Source organism: Pongo abelii, chromosome 4 (assembly GCF_028885655.2).
Source record: "Pongo abelii isolate AG06213 chromosome 4, NHGRI_mPonAbe1-v2.0_pri, whole genome shotgun sequence".
NCBI classification, from domain to species: domain Eukaryota; kingdom Metazoa; phylum Chordata; class Mammalia; order Primates; family Hominidae; genus Pongo; species Pongo abelii.
Window position 1 is genome coordinate 39222952 of NC_071989.2, and position 24213 is coordinate 39247164.

The 24213-nt window shown below is 35.3% G+C and overlaps 1 protein-coding gene across 10 annotated transcripts in view; it reads right to left on the bottom strand.

Annotated features, from left to right (window-relative positions):
- RICTOR (RPTOR independent companion of MTOR complex 2) overlaps nt 1-24213 on the bottom strand; it is a 135572-nt gene that overhangs the window by 31435 nt on the left and 79924 nt on the right. For 9 of the 10 annotated variants that reach the window (XM_054555505.1, XM_009240664.3, XM_063724089.1 and 6 more), the window contains 5 exons: nt 21472-21598; nt 12736-12905; nt 9437-9504; nt 6370-6437; nt 2684-2766 (listed from right to left, as the gene is read on the bottom strand). In XM_054555505.1, the coding sequence (XP_054411480.1) occupies nt 2684-2766; nt 6370-6437; nt 9437-9504; nt 12736-12905; nt 21472-21598 (516 nt within the window). Of the gene's footprint in view, nt 1-2683; nt 2767-6369; nt 6438-9436; nt 9505-12735; nt 12906-15844; nt 15979-21471; nt 21599-24213 lie in introns of those variants that run through there. The other variant, XM_054555508.2, reaches the window with a different exon arrangement.

A 24213-nucleotide genomic window follows, 5' to 3' on the forward strand; every position in this document is an offset into this window, starting at 1 on the left:
CTGACCTCAGGTGATCTGCCCACCTTGACCTCCCAAAGTGCTGGGATTACAGGTGTGAGCCACCGCACCTGGCCTATGTTTTTGTTTTTAATAAAAAAGTTTAAAAAGTAAAAAAATTTAAAAACAGAAAAATCTTATAGAATAAGAGTATAAAACCAAAAAAATTTTGAACACCTATACAATGTGTTTGTGTTTTAAGCTAAATATTATTGCAAAAGAGTCAAAAGTTTAAAAAATTTGAAAGTTATAAAGTAAAAAGGTTACAGTAAGCTAATTACTTTTGAAGAAAAGAATTTTAGTAAATTAAATGTAGCCTAAGTGTACAAGTCTGTAAAGTCTACAGTAGTGTACAGTCATGTCCTAGGTCTTAACATTCACTCACTTCTCACACATTGACTCATCCAGGGCTACTATTAGTCCCATAAGCTCCATGCACTGTAAGTACCCTATATAGGTGCTGTATTTTTAATTTTTTTTTTTTTTTGAGATGGAGTCTTGCTCTGTGGCTCAGGCTGAAGTGCTGTGGCGCAATCTCGGCTCACTGCAAGCTCCGCCTCCCGGGTTCACGCCATTCTCCTGCCTCAGCTTCCCGAGTAGCTGGGACTACAGGTGCCTGCCACCACGACTGGCTAAGTTTTTTCTGTTTTTAGTAGGGACAGGTTTCACCGTGTTAGCCAGGATGGTCTCAATCTCCTGATCTCACGATCCGCCCGCCTCGGCCTCCCAAAGTGCTGGGATTACAGGTGTGAGCCACCGTGCCCGGCCAGTATTTTTAATTTTTATACTGTATTTCTATTGTACCTTTTCTATGTTTAGATGTTTAGATACACGAATTCCATTGTGTTACAACTGCCTACAGTACTCAGTACAGTAACATGCTATACAGGTTTGTAGCTTAGAAGCAATAAGCTATACCACATAACCTAGGTGTGTAGTAGGCTATACCATCTAGGTCTGTGTAAGTACTCTAGGATGTTCACAGGATGAAATCATCTAACAGTGAGTTTCTTAGAACACATTCCTATCATTAACCAATGCATGATTATACCATATTTTGAAACTGTATAAGGCCTATATTAGAGAAGGGATAACTAAATGCTTACTACTACATACATCACTTAATCTAGTCATTAAATTTTTCATTAACCTAATTGTGCAAAAAAGCAATTTTCCCAAGGTCATGGAGCTAACAAAAAAGTAAATAAAACCAGAGGTTAAACTCCAGTTGGTCAGACTCTCCAAAGACCATGTTCTTTTTCCACCTATTGAGTAAGAAGTGAATTATCTCAACAGTTTGTTACCTGCTTACAGATCTTTCCATTTATAATCATATCCTTCCATTTCCATTATCTAAATACTTTTTATTTCACATTTAAACAAAGCACACCTGGCTAATATTTTCTAATAATATTTTTCAGCTCCAGGTTTGGTTCATATAAGGAAGGGCAAAAGAAAGAAACAAAATTAAAACAAATAAAAACATTTAAGGAGAAAGGAAAAAAATCACTTTAAGAATTCTCTTTTCCTTCAAATTCAATTTAACTGTATAATACAAATTCTTACAAATAATTTAGAAATATACCTAGTAAATATAGAAATATTAACAATTCTATTTTAATCAAAACCACCATCGTTAAAATAAAATCTCACCACATATTACAAAACATAAGTTAGAAGGCATAAATACATTTACCTTTTGTTAAATGTAGTCTGTAGTGCTTGAACCTTTTATAGTGAGAATGCCCTTGTGTGTTGTTTATATTGTTTTAATGAATAAAGAATAATTAAGTTCATATTTTCAACTCAACTTTTTTTTGTTTTTTTGAGATGGAGTTTCGCTCTTGTTGCCCCGGCTGGAGTGCCATGGTGCGATCTTGGCTCATTGCAACCTCCACCTCCCAGGTTTAAGTGATTCTCCTGCCTCAGCCTCCTGAGTACTTGGGATTACAGGTGCCCACCACCTAAGTAGCTGGGATTACAGGTGCCTGGCTAATTTTTTGTATTTTTAGTAGAGACGGGGTTTCACCATATTAAGGAGGCTGGTCTCGAACTCCTGACCTCAGGTGATCCACCTGCCTTGGCCTCCCAAAGTGCTGGGATTACAGGTGTGAGCCACCATGTCTGGCCTCAACTCAATTTTTAATACAGCCATTATTCCTAACAACAGCAATTTTTTTTTTTTTTTTTTTTTTTTGAGATGGAGTCTCGCTCTGTCACCCAGGCTGGAGTGCAATGGTGCTATCTCAGCTCACTGCAACCTCCGCCTCCTGGGTTCAAGTGATTCTCCTGCCTCAGCCTCCTGAGTAGCTGGGATTACAGGCATGTGCCACCATGCCCAGCTAATTTTTGTATATATATTTTTTTTTTTTTAGTAGAGATGTGGTTTCACCATGTTGGTCAAGCTGGTCTTGAACTCCTGACCTCATGATCCACCCACCTCGGCCTCCCAAAGTGCTAGGATTACAGGCATGAGCCACCGCGCCCAGCCAACAGCAATATTTTAAATGATTCCTATTATATTTAGGGTTTAACTAAGTAGTAAATATTTACTTGTGTATTTTAAAAATATGATCTAATTAACAACTAATGAGGAAAAAGCATCACCTGAAATAATTTTTTTTTAATAATTAATTCCCACCGTTAAAGGTCCAGGAATGAAACAATCCTAACAACTTTTACCTACCCTTATTTCCATATTTGGTATGCAAAGTACTCCTATTAGAGACTGGATCCCAGAATTTCCAGGTTTACATAAATTAATAATACCTAAAGAGGAGAGAAAGAAAAAATCACTGACGTGAATTTCAAAAAAATTTCTATAGCAATGTATAATATAAAATTTGTCATATTTTTCTAGGCAAAATTATATGATTATCTATGATACTATTTGGTCATCATAAGAACTATTATACAACTGAAATATATTTGAAGCATACTCCGTATTTCTCTATTGATTAGAGATTACCAATAATTTCATCATTTAAATTCCATCTTCAGTATCTGTTTAATATCCAGAAAGTTCATGAGTCTGACTGCCTGACGAACGCTTCTCTGGGAGTAAGAACACGAGAGAAAATCAGACAATGGTCTGTCTCCCCTCTTTTATGCTCCTCACTTTAAAGTGAAAAACTCTACTTGGCATTTATTATTTAAAAGTTCAATTCTAAAATATACTGAATGCACATGAGTATAAGCAATAGACTTCAAATAAATTATATGATTCAAAATTTTTAAGTGACAGAAGTTGAACAATTTTAAACATATTAAAATCATGTCACAAAAGATGTATGAATAGCCAATAAACACACACAAAATGCTCAATATCATTAGTCATCAGGGAAATGCAAACTATATTAATAACAAGAAACCAAAATATACCTACTAGAATGGCTAAAATTAAAGACTCACAACACCAAATACTGACAAGGATGCAGAACAACTGGAAGTCACATACACTGATGATGGGAGTATAAAACAGTGTAAGTATTTTGGGAAAAAGTCTGGCAGTTTCTCACGGACACAAACATACATCCAATCTCAGACCCAGCAATTCCATTTAGGTATTTACGCAAGCGGAATGAAAACTCATGTCCACAAAAATAGCTTGTATGAAGTTGCTCAAAGAAGCTTTATCTTTGATAAAGGAGCTTTGAATAGTCAAATCTAGTAACAAAAGGGCAAAAAAAAAAAAAAAAACCCAACACAAACTGAAATGTTCATTGCATGAAATATTACTTAGCAAAAAAGGAGAACATATTACTGATATATACAATAACATAAATGAGTATCAAAATCATTATGTCAAGTGAAAGAAGGCTTACAAAAAAAAAGCCTTTATATCAGTATGATTCCACTAATATTAAGTTTCAGAATAGGCAAAACTAAGCCACAAAAATAATGGTGGTTCCTTCTTGGGAGTACGGAGTCAAAAACTGACTAGGAAAGAGTATAAAAGAACTTCCTGGGGCAATGATAATGTTCTATATATTGAAAAGGGTTTGAATTACAAAGGTGTAAGCGTTTGTCAAGATGCATCAAACAGTAGATTAATGATGTGTGCATTTCACTGTATGTAAATTTTACCTCAAATCTCTCCCCCCAAAAACAAATCAGGACCATAAACAAACATCTAATTCTAGTTAATAATGTGCATGCTGCAGTGTTCAGGAGTAAAGAGGACTATGTCTGCAACTTCCTTTGAGATATATTAGAATAACATAGATGGACTGATGAATGCCCAGTGGGATGGACAGATGGACAGATGGACAGATATATAATACAGCAAATACAGTAAAATCTACGTGGAAGTATATGGGTGTTTACTGCATAGTTTTTTTAATTTTTCTGTGTGTTTCAAATTTTTCATGACATGTTAGGGAAAACATTCTTTAAAATGTCTTATAGGACTCCAAAGTTCCCTGTACTTCTAGCTAAGCGTACAGATATTTATGAACAGTCTCTATGTTCTCTTTAGATTCAGGATCAAAATTCAAATTAAAACATACTAGGTAAGCTTATTTGCTTAAAGTATCAAAATAGTATTTCGCAAATTTTGATGTCTGATAGTTGAGAAATTACAGATAAGATATAGTCTCAAAAGAGCATACTCTGTGCTAATATGGAAAACAGGCTGTTGCATCTCATTAAAAAATGTGTTCTAAAAGGTCATTTTTCAATCAGTTATTTGGAACTGGAAATACATCACAGAAATAATGTTACAAGTACACAAAAGTTTATTTAACTTAGAAACAGTACTACAGAATATAAATATTATTTAGGAAATTATTTCCATGAGACAAATGCTTTCAAGGTTTTAACTTATAATGCTGATATTTCTCTTCTTTCTTCAATAGAAAGGTAGAAGACTCCCACCCCTCTAAGTTTCTTTCTTTTTTTTTTGAGACAGAGTCTCGCTCTGTCGCCCAGGCTGGAGTGTAGTGGTGCGATCTCGGCTCACTGCAACCTCCGCCTCCTGGGTTCAAGCAATTCTCCTGCTGCAGCCTCCCGAGTAGCTGGGATTACAGGTGCCCGCCACCACACCTGGCTAATTTTTGTATTTTTAGTAGAGACAGGGTTTCACCATGTTGGCCAGGCTGGTCTCAAACCCCTGACCTCAGGTGATCCACCCACCTTGGCATGAGCGACCGCACCCGGCCCCACCCCTCTAAGTTTCTAATGATGAATCAGTATGAAAGGGCTCCAGGGGAAATTGAAACACAGTAAAAAAAAAAATGTTTAAGAGCAATAAGGAAAGACTGGCAGAAACAGACATCATTACAGGAAGCGTAGAGTCTGGATGTAGGAAGAATGAGATAGCAGCTAGGATGCAGGATAGAATTAATTTTTTTGGTAATATACAAACAGCTCTAATGACAAGGAAGATGAGGAGTGGTAAAGGAAGATGACTGTAACTACAGAAAACAAAGTACTGTGGAGCTGATGAAGTATTTAAAAAAAGTACGTATGACTGTTGAGTCATCATAGAATCCTATGGTTGTCCATCAGCATTAAGGAAAATAGGCATTTATGAGGTATAGCAAGGCAGAGCTTTTTACCAAACTGCTAAGAGATCAGAGAAAATCCCTGGAAACATACTGGTTAGGGGCCAAGTGGCCTTTCCATACAAATGGCTGGAGTAAACATTTGTATGGAAAAGGTACTTGTAAGTTAGGGTTACCTAGGTACACAGAAATGTTTAGGTGAATTTCCTTTCTTTGCTTATTGCTACTTCTTTTCCATGCTACCCCTTCACAATAATACTAAATCAAGAAGGAAGAAGATAATCATTAATACATTGGGTACAAAAGTAATTGCGGTTTTTGCCATTACTCTCAATTACTCTTAATGGCAAAAACCCAGTGTTATTAACAACACACTTAATGGTGGTATTATTTAAAAAACAATACTTACTTTTTATTCCATGGAAAGATAAAACATGCACAATCTCTATTCTTAAGAAATTTGGAACTATTAATGGCCTATCTTGCTTATTTTGTATTTATGACACTACACTGTACTTTAAGTAACAAACTTTAGTTACATACACAGCTAACACTCAAGTTTTGTAGGTTTTTTTGGTAAAGATCATGCTTAAATTTTTTTAATTGCCCAGGTAATCATTAGCACAGTGACTGGCAAATAATTAATAAATATGTGTATACTGATCATAATATTAGCTAATTCCTATTGACTATTACAAATTTCCTTCACCATATTTTAATAATTTTGTACGAATTCCTTTGGTTCTAATAATAACATACAAAGTACTAGATTAGCATCTGAATTAGATGCTACAATAATAATTTAACATTTGAAAAAGCAGTCTAGTTTTTCTTCTTGGATGTTATAAAGCAATGTAGAGTAACCTACCTGCCCATGATCGGAATGTTGCTATGATTCCCATTTTACTGGCTAGAAATCGTGCTTCTCTGTCTTCTCTGTTGGGGGTGGGGGGGGGGGCAGGGGGGAGAATCAATGAAATAAAAAGTTAAAATGAGTTTTTTCCTGGTACTAAATCACAATAAGAGCTATCACTAATGTTTAAACATTTACACATAAAATTAAAACAAGACAAAGACCAGATCTACACTAAAGCAAATTAGCCAATTATAAACTGACTTCAAACTTAAATTCACAACATCGTTTAAGTTATAAATTCTGCTTTTCTACTCAGTTCTATATTCCTGCTCTCTCTGAAAACTATTCTTAGATAAGATTTAATTAAGCATTAAGTCTGCTTAATAAGCATCTGTGGTACTAGACTGCCCCTTAGCAAAGAAAATTATCACATAAACCTCTTAATTTTAATCACACGCACTCTTTACTTCACAATCTTTGCTCTAAACTTATTTGAACATTTCCAACAAGCAAGTTCAACAACCTATATAGTCACTGAAATGTTATGAAATAACTACACATTAACATCACCAGCTACTTTCTTCCTTGACAATTATGTACCCAACTGTTTCCATTATTCCTTCCTCTACAACAGTTATGACAATTAAGCAACTGAATTTTTTATATGTTAAACATTTTTCATGGTTAGCTTATGGCCAGTTTCAATACTTAATAGCAATTTTGTGTCTCTTTATGTCACTCCAACCGCCATGTCTACCCTGTCGGTTGTCCCTTTTTTCCTGTGCCACCTTTTTTTTTAATCTTTCCTACTTAAATTCTTAATGGTTGTGAGCATACAAAAAATCACAGAACTGGGAAAAACAGCAACAAAAAGAAGGAATAAAGAGCAATGACAGAAAGTCAAATTAGATATTAGTGAGCAATTAGACAGTCTACAAAAGTGGATTGAAAAGCTCAAAGAAAAAGACTAAGCTATGCAGCACCAGCTAAAATGAGAAAATAACAGAAATGAAAATGGGGGCGGGGGTGGCTTGGAAGAAGGGAGAATCAGACACCTGTGTGATTAAGCTTTCAGTGCTTTCTCTTAAAAAAGTTGGTGACATACATTGTTTGGTAATCCATCTCTAACCTATTCAACTTGTAATATTTTAAAAATCAGTCATTTCCCTGTTCCCTGGTCATAATATACCCTTATTTACAGGCCTGATATCTACCTGTTTATACTCCAGAAACTTAGAAGAAAGTACAGACCCAAATAGGAAAGGAAGGATTCTGATGGAATAGCCCCACCCTCCCAACTCTAAAAAATATCTAGGTTCACCTATTGTCCATCATCATATGCAGAATTCTATAAATGGCCCTATCCCAAGATTCCATGACCAGATCTCTGGGTCCTGTGAAAATGGTGAGATATCACCGCTATGACTGTGATGTTTGACTATGTTTATGTTATATTGTCTAGCAGAGCATAAGAAAGGGTATACAGCATATAGCAGGCTTGATCTAATTAGAGAGCTTTCTCTAGCTGGTAGCCAAAGAAAAAGTCAGAGAGGCTGAAAGCACTAGAAAGATTACAGCATTGTTGCCTTTGCAGAGGGAGAAGACCATGTGCTGAGGAATTTGGGAGGCCTCTAGAAGGCGAAAGTAGGCCCCAGCTGACAGCCAGTAAAGAAAAAGGCATAGCAGTTGTACAGTAGCAAGAAACTAAATTTTCTCAACAATCTGAATGACCTTGGAAGTGGATTCTTCACCAGAGCCTCCAGGCAAGACCTGAGCCAGACTTCTGACCTATCAAACTGTGATCTAATAAACTGGTATTGTTTTAAGCCATGATGCTTATTGTTATTTGGTGTGCAGCAACAGAAAACTCATATACTCTCCATCAATAAGAGAATGTCTATATTTCAAAAGAAGCCAAGAAAGGGCCTTACAAATTCCAATTCATAACTAAAGTTTGCAGGAATAAGTTTGAGAAGTCTTAGAGGATATCTACTTTGATCTCTTAGCTCAAAGTAGATCATGGTATGTTAGGGTGTGATAATGAGTTCACAATGATGGATGTGACTGAAGGTATGAAACCACCTTTTTTTTTTTTTTTGAGACAGAGTGTTGCTCTGTCGCCCAGGATCGTGCAGTGGTCTGATCTCAGCTCAATGCAACCTCTGCCTCCCAGGTTCAAGCAATTCTCCTGCCTCAGCCTCCGGAGTAGCTGGGACTACAGGTGTACGCCACCATGCCCAGCTAATTTTTTTTTGTATTTTTAGTAGAGACGGGGTTTCACCAGATTGGTCAGGCTGGTCTCAAACTCCTGACCTCAGGCGGTCCACCCGCCTCGGCCTCTCGAAGTGCTAGGATTACAGAAATCGCTATTTTTAACTCAGGGGAAAAATGAAAAACAATAAAAAACATTTCCCTGTCAATGTATACTACGTATCACAGTAAGTTTATGTCTACAATAAACTCATTGCAGTGCAATAAAGTCTACCAGAAAAACACTAGATAGCATATTTAATGGAATTGTGTCATTTGCAAAATCTTTACAGAGTGCTTTCTTTGATCCCTAAATTATGTTAAAGTTGTCTCCAAATACCTAGTGAACATGTGCCTTTCTCTCCAAAAGCACCCCGAAAATTATATTGTCTCATTTCTAGATAGTAATATTTACTCTATTCTCATTTATTTCTGTATTAAACTTATTCTCAGAATTCTACATATTACATCATTCTGCTGACTCAGTAAGTTAAGGTCACTCTTGATTCTATTATCTACTGTTATTTCATTCTTTTAGTTTTTTAAATGTAATTATGCTAAAATATATACAATACAAAAACAATGACCTTGGTTTCTGTCACAGTCTACCATATATTTTTTGAAATAAGAAATTAATCTTTAAATTTCTCAAAGCTTTAAATTTTTTAAACCACAGTAAATTACGAGAGAAATGCAACATAATTCTATAAAATAGAAAATTTATTTAAACTCACATTTCTCTGGCTGTACATGGAATCACGCAAACCTAAAAGCTTTAGTATTAACATATATATTATCTTAAAAATTATTAGGAACCAATGTTACTTACTTGAGCTGTCCTTCAGCTGTATCTGGACTATGTCTGTAGTGAAAATCAGTATAGGGTGCTAAAATTCTCTATTTAAAAAAAAAAGGAAGAAGAAAAGAGTCTTTATTTTAAAATGCATCCTTCCTGCATTTTATGGAATATACATTCCATTTCTCTCTATCTTTAATGGGTTTACTGCTTGAGGGACTTATTTCTTCTAACTCATCATCAGGGAATATGTTTGGTGATTTTTTTTAATGTACAAATTGAAGTTCTGAACTTTTAAATTGAGGTTTAACATGTATCTAAAACAGTGATTTTCTCAAACTAAGCACACTCATGTAACTAGCACAAGATAAAACATTATATGCATCCTCAAAGCTCTATTATACCTTTGTAGTCACAATCAGTATCTATCCCAAGATAACCGTCTTGACTTCTGACACTATGATTAGTTTTGCCTGTGTTTGAAAATTTAAATACTTCTATTAATGAACTGCACGTTCCTTTTGTTGCTGGTATAAAGAAAATCCAAGTTATTTTTGTGTGGTGTTGTTTGTATTCAGCAACCTTGCTAAAATAACTCATTACTTTAAAACTTAAGAGACAGGATCTTACTCTACTGTGCAGACTAAGGTGTAGTGAGTGGTGTGATCATAGCTTACTGCAACCTTGAACTCCTGGGCTCAAGCAACCCTCCAGCCTTAGCCTCCAGAGTAGCTGGGAATACCGGCTACTTTAGAATTACTATATTTTATTAATATCCCATCTTGTCTACGGCATTACTGTGGACATGAATTTTAGTTCTACATATAATTTAAAATATAAGAGATTAATAATTACTTTTAACAGTCATGATTCTTTTAAATCTAGTCATATATTTACTTTTCTGGTGCTCTTCATTCCTTCCTGCATTTCTTTGTCTTAGGTCATTTTCCTTTTAACTGAGGATTCCCTTTAGCCTTTCTTTATGTCTCCTTTTAACAACAAATAGTATTTATTAATTTATACAGTTTCAGTGACTTAAGAATCTAGGAGAGGCTTGGCTACATGGTTACAGCTCAAGGTCTCATAAGATTTCAGTCCAAGTGTTAGCCAAGCCTGTAGTCATCTGAAGGCCTGACGGGAGCTAGAGGATCTGCGTCAAGAAGTGTCATTCACAAGGTGCTGATTATTGGCAAGAGGGCTCAGTTCCTCCCTACGTATTATCTCATTTGTTTTCTGAGCCTTATAACATGAAGCTTTATCAGTTTTAGAAACAAAGTTTTGGCCACTTTCTCTTTGGATCTTTGCTTCTGCCAATTTTTTCTCTCCAAAGACTGCAATTACATTTTATCCCTTCTGTGCTGTTCAATTACTTTCTTTTTTCTCTGTGCTTTACTGTGTGTGTATTAACATTATTTTTGTTTTACCCTTGGATATTTTTATTGACTTCTCTTTCAGTTTACTAATAACATCTTCCTGTTCAAACTGAATTTTAATTTCATTGTGCTTTGAATTCCAGATATCGTATTTTCAGTACTAGAATTTCCATTTGATTCTTTTCACATATGCAATTATATGGTAAAATTCTCCATTATTTCATCTATTTTATTTCTCTTCTTGAACAAATTAATCGGGGTTGTTTTAATGTCTTTTTCCTCTATCTGAATTACCTGCAAGCATGTTTCTATGGATTGTTTTTTTTCTTTTGGGGTTTCAGTCATACAGTCATGTCTTTTTACGTGACTAATTTCCGACTGAATGTCAGGCATTGTGCACTTTATAAAAGGCTCCAAGTGATGTTATCTCCCACTAGAGATGGTTTATTCTTTCCTCTGCTACACAGGTAGATTAAGGGGACTGATCACCTTATTCTAATGTCCAACTAAGTTAAATTGAGGCTACAATGTAATTTTGATAAGACTAAGTAGACCTCTGGTTTTCCTGTGTTTGAGGTTTGTTTCATTTATATAAAGGCTTTGCTAATCCACTGTGTGATATACAGGAATAAAAACGCAGCTGGCTGGGCATAGTGGCTCATACCTGTAAGCCCAGCAGTTTGGGAGGCTGAAGTGGGTGGACTGCATGAGCTCAGGAGTTCAAGACCAGCCTGAGCAACATGGCAAAGCCCCGTCTCTACAAAAAATACAAAAATTAGCCAGGTGTGGTGGCATGTAACTATAGTCCCAGCTACTCAGGAGGTTGACATGGAAGGATCGCTTGAGTCCGGGAGGTCCAGGCTGCAGTGAGATGTGATTGTGCCACTACACTTAAGCCTGGGCAACAGAGTGAGACCCCATCTCAAAACAAAACAAAAAACAAAACACAAAGCCTATACATATTATCTTTTATTCACCTCTCCAATTTTAAAATTACAGTTTTCTTACTTGATAAGAAAAAAAATTAAAGCTAAACATACTATAAAATATCAACAGTGCCAGTTTATTCCCATAGGATTCCAATGAATAATGTACTTGAAATCACTTATTAAGAATTATTATACTAACATTGTTAGTTAATAACACAGGCTGTCAATTTTATAATGTGAAGCATTTTTAAAAATAGTCCTGATAAAAACAGAACACTTAAGTTTCAAAAAATGATTTGGAAGAACAAATTAGGGGACAATCAATCTTTTATATCACACATGATTTCATACCTAAATACAAACAAATCCTTGATTTAAACTGACTCCAAATACTATATTCAAAGGACAACAATGCAATACATGCACACGAAGAAACTATAATACAGTGCATAATTCTGTTCCAACCTCCACTACATACTTTCTTATAAAGTATACAGTAGCCTTATTACTTTTGACTAACTGTAATAAACCCTACTTGAATCAGTAAAAAATTTACAAGGTATTTACAAAATATATATACATGCTTTCTTTCAAGTAGATATAATTAGTTGCTAACAAAGTGCTTCCAACTTCAGATAATTTTAGGTTTCATAAATATTGTATAATTAGCAGGAGCTAGTCACACACAATGTACTAAAGGCCTTAAAAACAAACGGTAATCTTAAATAGGTAAATTTGTTACGTAACTTTATTTGTACTCTAATTTGGTTCATAAACTTTTCATAGATAATACAAAAATAAAATTTACACATTGATGAAATATTCTTAAGAGTAATGTTTTCAATTCAGTCCAAACTGAATGATCTGTAAAACAGGGCTGGGAATAAATCAGTGTCGGCTAATTTAGGCTTGATAATTAATGTGGTGCTGCATCTATAGAATTTAGTATTTCAAAGTAAAAGTATACATTTATAATAATATACATTTATAATAATATTTTTAAACTAGAAAAGAATATTAAAGTTCCTACCTCTAATTCTACATCGGCTCGCACATACTGTCGAGTCTTTGGATGATTAAGAAGGTGCAAAATTGTAGTAATTAGGGCCTCATTTATTCGACTTAATTGGCAATCGATCACATTTTTCAAGATGGTGTTTAGTCCACCTCGAAGGGCCACCACCTCTGGATTCTGAAGTGCTAAAAGAGAAAAACTTAACATATTATATTTGGGGTAATTATTAAAAGTAATAAAAAATCTAGGCTTTAAAACTTAATTGCCTTTCTGACTTGAAAAACTTTCTAATACCAACATTTATAAGAACAAGTAGATAAAAGGAAAAGTGGATAAAGTAAGAGTCACTGAATATACTTCCCCACAACCTAATTTTTAAAATATCTTTGGATTGTCTTTTCATACCCTTTGTCCATATAATAACGGAATGGCTTTTTTTTTCCTATCAATTGCAGGGAGTTCTTTATAAAGTAGGGATACTAACCATTTATCTGTCTCAAATCTTTCATTTGTGATTTAACTTCAGATTTTGATTAAAATGGTGTATTTCATTTCTCTATATTTTTATTAAACACACACATAGAACACACAGTTTAATAATTTTAAGCTCAGAAATTTCTTGCTCCAAAGATCAGGCATTTCTTTGCATATGTGCATGTGTACGTATGTGTTTTAAAAGAGTTCATGAATTAGTTACACTTCGGTTTTCAATCTGTTAGGAAGCTGAGTTTTGTTAAGATGATAAACTCAATTTTCCCCCTCCCAAATGCTGAATCAATTATCCTGGGATGCTTCCCAAACTAGCTTTTGTACATTATGATACATTAAAGTTTTCTGTTTATCAGGGTCAGCAACTCTTGATTCTCTTTCATTTTTCTCTCCCTTAACAACCTAGGTTAACAGTTTAAAATTATACATACATACACACACACATATATATACATACATATATACATACATATACATACATATAAACAGTTAATAGTTTAAAATTATACATACATATACATATATATATTCTTTTTCAAAAATGTTTATTTTTACTCTTTTTCAAAAACGCTTTCATGGTTGGTTCTTTACTGTTTATTCTTCCAGAAAATTTTAGAATCAAGTTTTTCTCCTATTTTCTAAAATGAGGCATAATTACATTTAGTAAAATCACAGATCTTAATGGTATAGTTCAATAAACTATGAACAATGTCCCACTCAACATACAGAACTCTCATTATCCTAGAAAGATCTCTCACATTACTTTCCAATGAGTCCTCCTCCACTGCACAGGCAGCCATATTCTCATTTCTACCCTTATAGATTAGTTGTGTCTTCTTAAGAATCAATTTGACAAATTCAAAAGTACTTCCCAAACACACACACACGTCATACACAGTTCTTATAAAATTTGTCTTATACATTTTCTTTTCTACTTTAAAATATTATTGCTTTTTCTAATTACTGATTATTGTTGAAACACAAAAATCTGTCAAATCTGTTTTCACATAGTCCTACTACCTAAAATTAAGTTGATTTTCGCTGCAGAGTTTTTCTATATATAAGATACCATCTACAAAGTAACACTGTCTCCTTTCCAATATATAAACATATTTTATTATTTTGGCTAATAACCTGGCTAAAAGTTTTAAAATAATGCTAATTAATAGTTACAAGGATGTGGTATCTGTAGAAATTCACCATTAAGAATAGCATTGATTGTTGATTTGAGATAAATATTCTTGAATGTTAACAAAGTAGCCTTCTAATTATCTATGTATCTAGGCATATGTGTATCTGTGTACATGTACATAAAATGCTAGTTACATAATAAGAAATTTGTAGGTTTGGCCAGGCGCGGTGGCTCAGGCCTGTAATCCCAGCACTTTGGGAGGCTGAGGCGGGTGGATCATGAGGTCAAGAGATCGAGACATCCTGGCCAACACGGTGAAACCCCGTCTCTACTGAAAATACAAAAAAAAAAAATTAGCTAGGCGTGGTGGCGCGTGCCTGCAGTCCCAGCTACTTGGGAGGCTGAGGCAGGAGAACTGCCTGAACCCGGGAGGCGGAGGTTGCAGTGAGCCTGAGATTGCGCCACTACACTCCAGCCTGGTGGCAGAGTGAGACTCCATCTCAAAAACAAAAACAAAACAAAACAAAACACAAGAAAGAAATCTGTATCTTTTTAATGTTCTAAATCAGATAACACTACCTAAGAATTACCTGTTTTTTTTTTAAAACAAAAGTACCTGGATGAGTTTTTTTGGAGCAATTATTTCATCAATGTTTTCAAATACTTCCATAGCTTTTGAACTACTTGTATTTTACAATTTGTGAGTGACTGGAAATTAAAATTTATCCTGAAAATCCATTCATAAGTTTCCAAATACACATAAAAACTATTCTCTTCATTTATTTATTAATCTTTTGTATTTCAAATCTTTGAGTTTTCCAAACATTTGTGGATTTTACTTTCTTCTTCCAATTAACAATTTAGATTACATAATCGATCTTGTTCACTAATTAAGACTTTTACTGGTTTTTCTCCATCTGCTTAACATGAAATGGATTTTTTTTCTTCTTTTGGTATTTCTTGAGTTATACTGGTTCACTCACTTATTTTTTGCTTAATTATAATGAGCATTCTAATGAAAAATTATCTTTGAGTATAGCTTTCTAGGCAACCAGGCAGTCCTACAGATTGGTGCACAGTCAAGTTTTACTATATATTTTTTTAATTTCCCTAATCACAGTTCTGACTCTGTCTTTAAATCAACAAGTATTGTGGTCTTTTTAAAAAATCCTCTATGGTAGGTTTTGGTTCTCCTTTTTTTTAGCTTAAACTTTTGTTATCATTTATCACCTCAAGAGGGAATGTAACCAACACCATTCCTACTTTAGGCAGTGAAAAAAACACCTTTTCTTGTGACTTAAAATTATATTTCTTTGATAATAAGTGAGGTTGAACTTTTAAAATATGTTGGTGGTGGTGGTGGTGGTGTTTTGATACAGACTCTTGCTCTATCACCCCAGCTGGAGTGCAGTGGCGAGATCTCGGCTCACTGCAACCTCCGCCTCCCAGGTTCAAGCGATTCTCCTGCCTCAGCCTCCCAAGTAGCTGGGACTATACGCGTACCTTTTTTTTGTTTTTTAGTAGAGACGGGGTTTCTCCACGTTGGTTGGCCAGGATGGTCTCAATCTCTTGACCTCGTGATCCACCCGCCTTGGCCTCCCAAAGTGCTGGGATTACAGGCGTGAGCCACCATGCCCAGCCTAAAATATGTTGCTTAGCCATGCACTTCTTTGAGAATTACAGCCATCACTCTGTATCCACAGGGAAATGGTTCCAGGACCCCCGATGATACCAAAATTCTCAGATGCTCAAGTCCTTTATATAAAATGGCACAGTATTTACATATAACCTATGCACATCCTCTCATATACTTTATATCACCTCTAGATTACTTACAATACCCTACAATGTAAACCCTATGTAAATGGTTATACTGTATTTTAAAATCTGTTTTTTGTTTTTTTTTTCTCTAAATGTTTTAGAACTGTGGATGGTTCAATCCACAGATGTGGAAGCTGTGGATATGAAAGGCCAACTGTATTTGTTTTCCTGCTGGTTTGTATATAAATAAATTACTTATTTTACTTGTTACATTTACTTTTTTATTGGATTGTTCTGGCACTGCTTGTTTTCGTGACTCCTTATAGTAATATCTATAGCTGCCAAAATCCCTGTGTGATTTCTTTTGATAACTCAAAACTCCTTTTCCTTCCAATGATCAGATAAATATTCATCCATGTTCCCCACTGGCCCCAGTTTTTTCCCTATTTAGCCCTTTCATGCCTTTGCAACTAGAATTCTATTTTTTTTTTTTGAGTCAGAGTCTCGCACTGTCACCCAGGCTGGAATGCAGTGGCATGATCTCGGCTCACTGCAACCTCCGCCTACTGGGTCCAAGCGATTCTCCTGCCTCAGCCTCCCAAGTAGCTGGGATTACAGGTGCATGCCACCATGCCTGGCTAATTTTTGTATTTTTAGTAGAGACAGGGTTTCACCATATTTATCAGGCTAGTCTCGAACTCCTGACCTCAGGTGATCTGCCTGCCCCGGCCTCCCAAAGTGCTGGGATTACAGATGTGAGCCACCATGCCTGACCTAGAGTTTATTATTTTTAGGCATAATGGATTGTTTACTGTTTTTAACCCACATCAAGAATGATTTGGTTTGGCTCTGTGTCCCCACCCAAATCTCATCTCAAATTGGACCCACGTGTCAAGGAAGGGACCTGGTGGGAGGTGACTGGATTATGGGGCAGTTTTCTCCATGCTGTTCTCATGATAGTGAATCTCACAAAATCTGAAGGTTTAAAAGTGACACTTCCCCTTCGCTCTTTCTCCTGCTGCTATGTAAGACATGCTCACTTCCATCGCCTTCTGCCACAATTGTAAGTTTCCTGAGGCCTCTCAAGTCATGCAGAACTGTGAGTCAAATAAACCTTTTTTCTTCATAAATTACCCAGTCTCAAGTAGTTCATAATAGTGTGAAAATGAACTAATACAAACATACAGAATAACTAATGTTAGAGAGCCAGACTTTAGTAGATTCTATTATATAATATTACTGGAATTTAGACAATTCCTATACTAAATGTAATGATGAAGAAAAGTTTAAAATTTATAGAATTTTAATGTCGCATTGAAATTATTTGTTAAACAACAAGTTATCTACTTCCCTACCAGAAATGTACTACTTTTTCATATTTTTGAAACAATAAAGAATTCATGCATTAAAGGCCTTAAAAATGTTATATATCCAATCACATCATCTGCAAACAGAGACAATTTGACTTCTTCTCTTCCTATTTTAATATCCTTTATTTCTTTCTCTTGCCTGATTGCCCTGGACAGAACTTCTAATACTATGTTGAATAGGAGTGGTGACAGAGGGCATCTTTGTCTTGTGCCGGTTTTCAAAGGGAATGCTTCCAGCTTTTGCTCATTCAGTATGATATTGGCTGTGGATTTGTCATAAACAGCTCTTATTATTTTGAAATACGTTCCATCAATACATAGTTTACTGAAGAGTTTTTAGCATGAAGGGGTGTTGAATATTTTACTGAAGGCCTTTTCTGCATCTGTTGAGGTAATCATGTGGATTTTGTCACTGGTTCTGTTTATGTGATGGATTATGTGTACTGATTTGTGTATGCTGAACTAGCCTTGCATCCCAGGGATGTGGCCGACTTGATCGTGGTGGATAAGCTTTTTGATGTGCTGCTGGATTTGGTTTGCCAGTATTTTATTGAAGATTTTCACATCGATGTTCATCAGGGATATTAGCCTGAAATTTTCTTTTTTTGTTGTGTCTCTGCCAGGTTTTGGTATCAGGATGGTATTGGCCTCAAAAAATGATTAGGAAGGAGTTCCACTTTTTCTATTGTTTGGAACGGTTTCAGAAGGCGTGGTACCAGCTCCTCTTTGCACCTCTGGTAGAATTCAGCTGTGAATCCATCTGGCCCTGGGGTTTTTTTGGTTGGTAGACTATTAATTACTGCCTCAATTTCAGAATCTGTTATTTTCTAGAAATTTTTCTTGGTTTAGTCTCGGGAGGGCGTATGTGTCCAGGAATTTATCCACTTATTCTAGATTTTCTAGTTTATTTGCGTAGAGGTGTTTATAGTATTCTCTTATAATAGTCTGTATTTCTGTGGGATCAGTGGTGAGATCCCCTTTATCATTTTTTATTGCATCTATTCGATTCTTCTCTCTTTTCTTCTTTATTAGTCTGGCTAGTTCTTTATTAGTGGTCTATTTTGTTAATCTTTTCGAAAAACCAGCTCCTGGATTCATTCGTTTTTTTGAAGGGTTTTTCGTGTATCTCCTTCAGTTCTCGTTTGATCTCAGTTATTTCTTGTCTTCTGCTAGCTTTTGAACTTGTTTGCTCTTGCTTCTCTAGTTCTTTTAATTGTAATGTTAGGGTGTCAACTTTAGATCTTTCCCACTTTCTCCTCTGGGCATTTAGTGCTATAAACTTCCCTCTAAACACTGCTTTAGCTGTGTCCCAGAGATTCTGGTATGTTGTGTTTTTGTTCCCATTGGTTTCAAAGAACTTATTAATTTCTGCCTTACTTTCATTATTTACCCAGAAGTCATTAAGGAGCAGGTTGTTCAGTTTACATGTAGCTGTGCAGTTTTGAGTGAGTTTCTTAATCCTGAGTCCTAATTTGATTGAACTGTAGCCTGAGAGATTGTCTTGATTTCCGTTCTTTTGCATTTGCTGAGGAGTGTTTTACTTCCAATTATGTGGTCAATTTTACAGTAAGTGTGATGTAGAGCTGAGAAGAATGTATATTCTGTTGATTTGGGGTGGAGAGTTCTGTAGATGTCTATTAGGTCTGCTTGGTCCAGAGCTAAGTCCTGAATATCCTAGTTAATTTTCTGTCTCGTTGATCTAATATTGACAGTGGAGTGTTAAAGTCTCCCACTATTATTGTGTGGGAGTCTAAGTCTCTTTGTAGGTCTCTTAAGAACTTGCTTTATGAATCTGGGTGCTCCTATATTGGGTGCATATATATTTAGGATAGTTAGCTCTTCTTGTTGCATTGATCCCTTTACCATTATGTAATGCCCTTCTTTGTCTTTTCTGATCTTTGCTGGTTTAAAGTCTGTTTTATCAGAGACTAGTATTGCAACCCATGCTTCTTTTGCTTTCCGTTTGCTTAGTAAATATTCCCCCATCCCTTTATTTTCAGCTTACATGTGTCTTTGCATGTGAGATGGGTCTCCTTAGAAAATCCCATCATCTCAGCCCAAAATCTCCTTAAGCTGATAAGCAACTTCAGCAAAGTCTCAGGGTACAAAATCAATGTGCAAACATCACAAGCATTCTTATACACCAGTGACAGACAAACAGCCAAATCATGAGTGAACTCCCATTCACAACTGCTACAAAGAGAATAAAACACCTAGGAATCCAACTTACAAGGGATGTGAAGGACCTCTTCAAGGAGAACTACAAACCACTGCTCAAGGAAATAAGAGAGAACACAAACAAATGGAAGAACATTCCATGCTCATGGATAGGAAGAATCAATATCGTGAAAATGGCCATACTGCCCAAAGCAATTTATAGATTCAAAGCTATCCCCATCAAGCTACCATTGACTTTCTTCACAGAATTGGAAAAAAATACTTTAAATTTCATGTGGAACCAAAAAAGACCCCATATAGCCAAGACAATCCTAAGCAAAAAGAACAAAGCTGGAGGCATCACGCTACCTGACTTCAAACTATACTACAAGGCTACAGTAACTAAAATAGCACGGTACTGGTACCAAAACAGATACGTAGACCAATGGAACAGAACAGAGGCCTCAGAAATAACGTCATACATCTACAACCATCTGATCTTTGACAAACCTGAAAAAAATAAGCAACGGGGAAAGGATTCCCTATTTAATAAATGGAGTTAGGAAAACTGGCTAGCCATATGCAGAAAACTAAAACTGGACCCCTTTCTTACACCTTACACAAGAATTAACTCGAGATGGATTAAAGACCTACAACCATAAAAACCCTAGAAGAAAACCTAGGCCATATCACTCAGGACACAGGCATGGGCAAAGACTTCATGACTAAAACACCAAAACCAATGGCAACAAAAGCCAAAATTGACAAATGGGATCTAATTAAACTAAAGCGCTTCTGCACAGTAAAAGAAACTATCATCAGAGTCAACAGGCAACCTACAGAATGGAAAAAAAATTTTGCAATCTATCCATCTGACAAAGGGCTAATATCCAGAATCTACAAGGAACTTAAACAAATTTACAAGTAAAAAACAACCCCATCAAAAAGTGGGCAAAGGATATGAACAGACACTTCTCAAAAGAAGATGTTTATGTGGCCAACAAACATATGAAAAAAAGCTCATTACCACTGGTCATTAAAAAAATGCAAATCAAAACCACAATGAAATACCATCTCACCCCAGTTAGAATGGCAATCATTAAAAAGTCAGGAACCAACAAATGCTAGAGAGGATGTGAAGAAATAGGAATGCTTTCACACTGTTGGTGGGAATGTAAATTAGTTCAACCATTGTGGAAGAAGAGTGTGGCGATTCCTCAAGTATCTAGAACCAGAAATATCATTTGACCCAGCAATCTCATTACTGGGTATATTTACAACTCATTGTACTATAAAGGCACATGCACACATGTGCTTATTGCAGCACTGTTCCCAATACAAAAGGCTTGGAACCACCTCAAATGCCCATCAGTGACAGACTGGATAAAGAAAATGTGGCACATATACACCATGGAATACTATGCAGCCATTAAAAATGGGTAAGTTCATGTCCTTTGCAGGGACACGGATGAAGCTGGAAACTATCATTCTCAGCAAAATAACACAGGGGCAGAAGACTAAACACTGCATGTTCTCACTCATAAGTGAGAGTTGAATAATGAGAACACATGGACACAGGGAGAGGAACATCACACACCGGGGCCTATTGGGGGTCGGGGGAGGGACAGCATTAGGAGAAATACCTAATGTAGATGACAAGTTGATGCATACAGGAAACCACCATGGCATGTGTATACCTATGTAACAAACCTACACATTCTGCACGTGTATCCCAGAACTGAAAGTATAATAAAAAAAAATACATACATATATATATATATATCAAATGTTATATATCCTTTCTAAAATATTACATTTTTATTACTTGAAGAAAATTCTGACCTAGTTCACAGATAATGGCAATGCATGCTCGGACCATTCTGTCTCTTTCTTGAAGTCCATCATTTCCAACTGCAATTAATGAGTTGGTCACAGAACTAGGAAACAAGGAAGCATTCACAGTAATCATCTGTAACAGAAGGAATCAGAAAAAGAAGTTACTTTAGTAATACATTTCTTAAACCTATTTTGTCCAGACTGAAGTAGTTAATAACAGAATAAGATCCAGAATAAGATCTAGGTATCAATTTTAATCTTTTGCTTATGGATATTTCAAAAGACTAATATAACTAATAATTGATGTAACAAATGTTAATAGCCATTACTATGGAAAATGTGTTAGATTTTTTTCTAACAGTACAGACTATAAATTCACTGACCAAATGTTTCTGAGATTTTAAATTACTCTAGAATAGGGTCTAAATCTTAAACAGTTTTTCAGTACCTAGACAAGGTAAACCAGAGGGGACAATAGTAGTCAATATACTACTGTACTTTCACGATCCTGACCAACTCTCCATATACCATCATCATCAAGTCCTACCAATTTACTTCCATAACATCTTTATCTCTACTGCCCTCTCCTCATGAAATTAATTGATTAACTTGGGCCCTCACTCTCACTCTGACTACTTACTGCAATACATATCTAATCATCTCCTTACTCTCTAGCCACCTTTCCCATCAATCACTTGTTGCTATACCAGAAAGCAGAGTTCATAATCCAAATCTATTTTTAATATTTCAAAAATCCTGATGGAAATATCTTGTAATAAAATTTTGTATGAATCTCACATTAAACGAAAGATGTAACTGGCAGTAACATTTGGAATATTGAAAACAGGTAACATATGTCTTTGATTTGGGAAACAGAAAATTATGTAGCTAATTATTGTTTAATAAATAAAGACTATTTTGCAAATTAATTCAAAATAGCAGGTTACTGGAGTGGAAATAAAACATTTTGTTTGTATAGTAATAAAATATTACAGAAAATTAATTTGACCCAGATGTTACTAGATTTATTGTCCTGTTGATAAAATAAAACTTGTGAGACGAAACAATTAGAGGATGTAATATAACTAATGAAAGACACACAATTAAGTCTTACAGAAGATCAAAAGAAAGATCTGTTTGATTAGTAGTTGTAAGTGGTTTGTCATTTAAGCAGCATTTTTAAGACATATTACAAAGTTCACCTGAAATTATAGAATACAGTTCTACAACCATAAATCAAATACGTCTCCAATAACTGTAGAATCTACAAAAGCTTTCATATTCATTTCTAAGTCAGTTTTTTCAATTAACTGAAAAAGGAGAGAAAGAAAGGGAGAATGAAGGAGGTATAGGAAGTATAGGAAATCAGTCTTCCTGGGTGAAAGAATTCTAACATCTTACGTCGTTAAGTTCTTTTTTAATACTTTCTGATCTATTATTATTCTTATAAGAAGCTTATGAGAAAATTTCTCCAAACAGCAAAATGCATGTAATATATTCTGTAAAGAGCTGGCTGAAAAAACCGGCAAAATGGTTTTTAGAGTTAAGTCTGCTATAATAAACTATGTTACCTTGGCTAAACCAATCCTCTCTTGTGCCTCAGTTTCCTCATTTGTAAAATGAAGATATGTATGAACAGATGATTTCTAAAGTTTCAAGTATAAAATTCTATATAAATCTTGTGTCTACTAAACATATACTTAATTCACCAGATTGTGCTATGAAATAGATACATAAAATTTTTACAAATAAAATCACTCTTCTTATTTTCCAGGGAAATATATGCAAAGAAACTCTTAAATTGTGTGTAAATCAGAGAATGCTTTCCTCATAAATCAATGAATGCTCAGTAAGGGAGAAGCCATAAAATGCAGTCACTGTTAAAACTGTAAAAGTTTAATAATCTCTTCTGGCATGACAGGACAGACATATAAAACAAATTAAAGATCATGACTAGGTAATAAATTTGTGGAACTGACACAAAGGAATTAGAGAAGCACTGAGTTACCTAAGGGGAATATCTAATATTTGAGCTGAGACTAGAAGATCGATGTAAGGTGAGAAGGGCTGGAAATGAAGAGTAGGAAGGAAGTAACAATTGTGGTAGTAGTGGTGGGTAGTTTGCCTACACATGGTGGCAAAAGACATGTCAGATAGAAATGGTTGGCTGGACCAAAACTGGGCTCTGAAGGCCAAAGTAGGCAGGTTGAACTTCAAACTCGTGGGCCAATGTAGGTTTGGAAATTTTGGAGAAGAGGGTTCTTGCTCTGGCTTTGCCACTATCTTGCTATGTATCAAGGGCATGAGATACCAGCCAATGAATCTCTTTCAAATGTAAAAAGTTTGTGGAATTCCTTATTACATGAATAAAGAAATTATATATGAAAAAAATGACAGCTCAAATTAGGTGGGCAGCGAGTAGAATTTAAATAAGATTAAGAAAAGAATAGTAGTAACTGACTAGTGGAAAAATTACATTAAAAATGAGGGAGATAAAGCCAGAAAAGAGCTGCCTGCATTGGAAGGGGGAGAGAGAAGGGAGAAATTAGAGACATGGGAAAGAAAAAAGCAGACAGAACATTTCCAAATGAATGAGATGGGTAAAATAAGAGAAAAAGTAACATAAGAATTCCTTAATTATTCACAGTGTAAGTTATCCTAAAGCAAAAAATGTTTTTCCTTATCCTTTAAAACATAATAGACTAATACTTTTATTAGAAATTTTAAGACTTTTGGGAATTCATACAA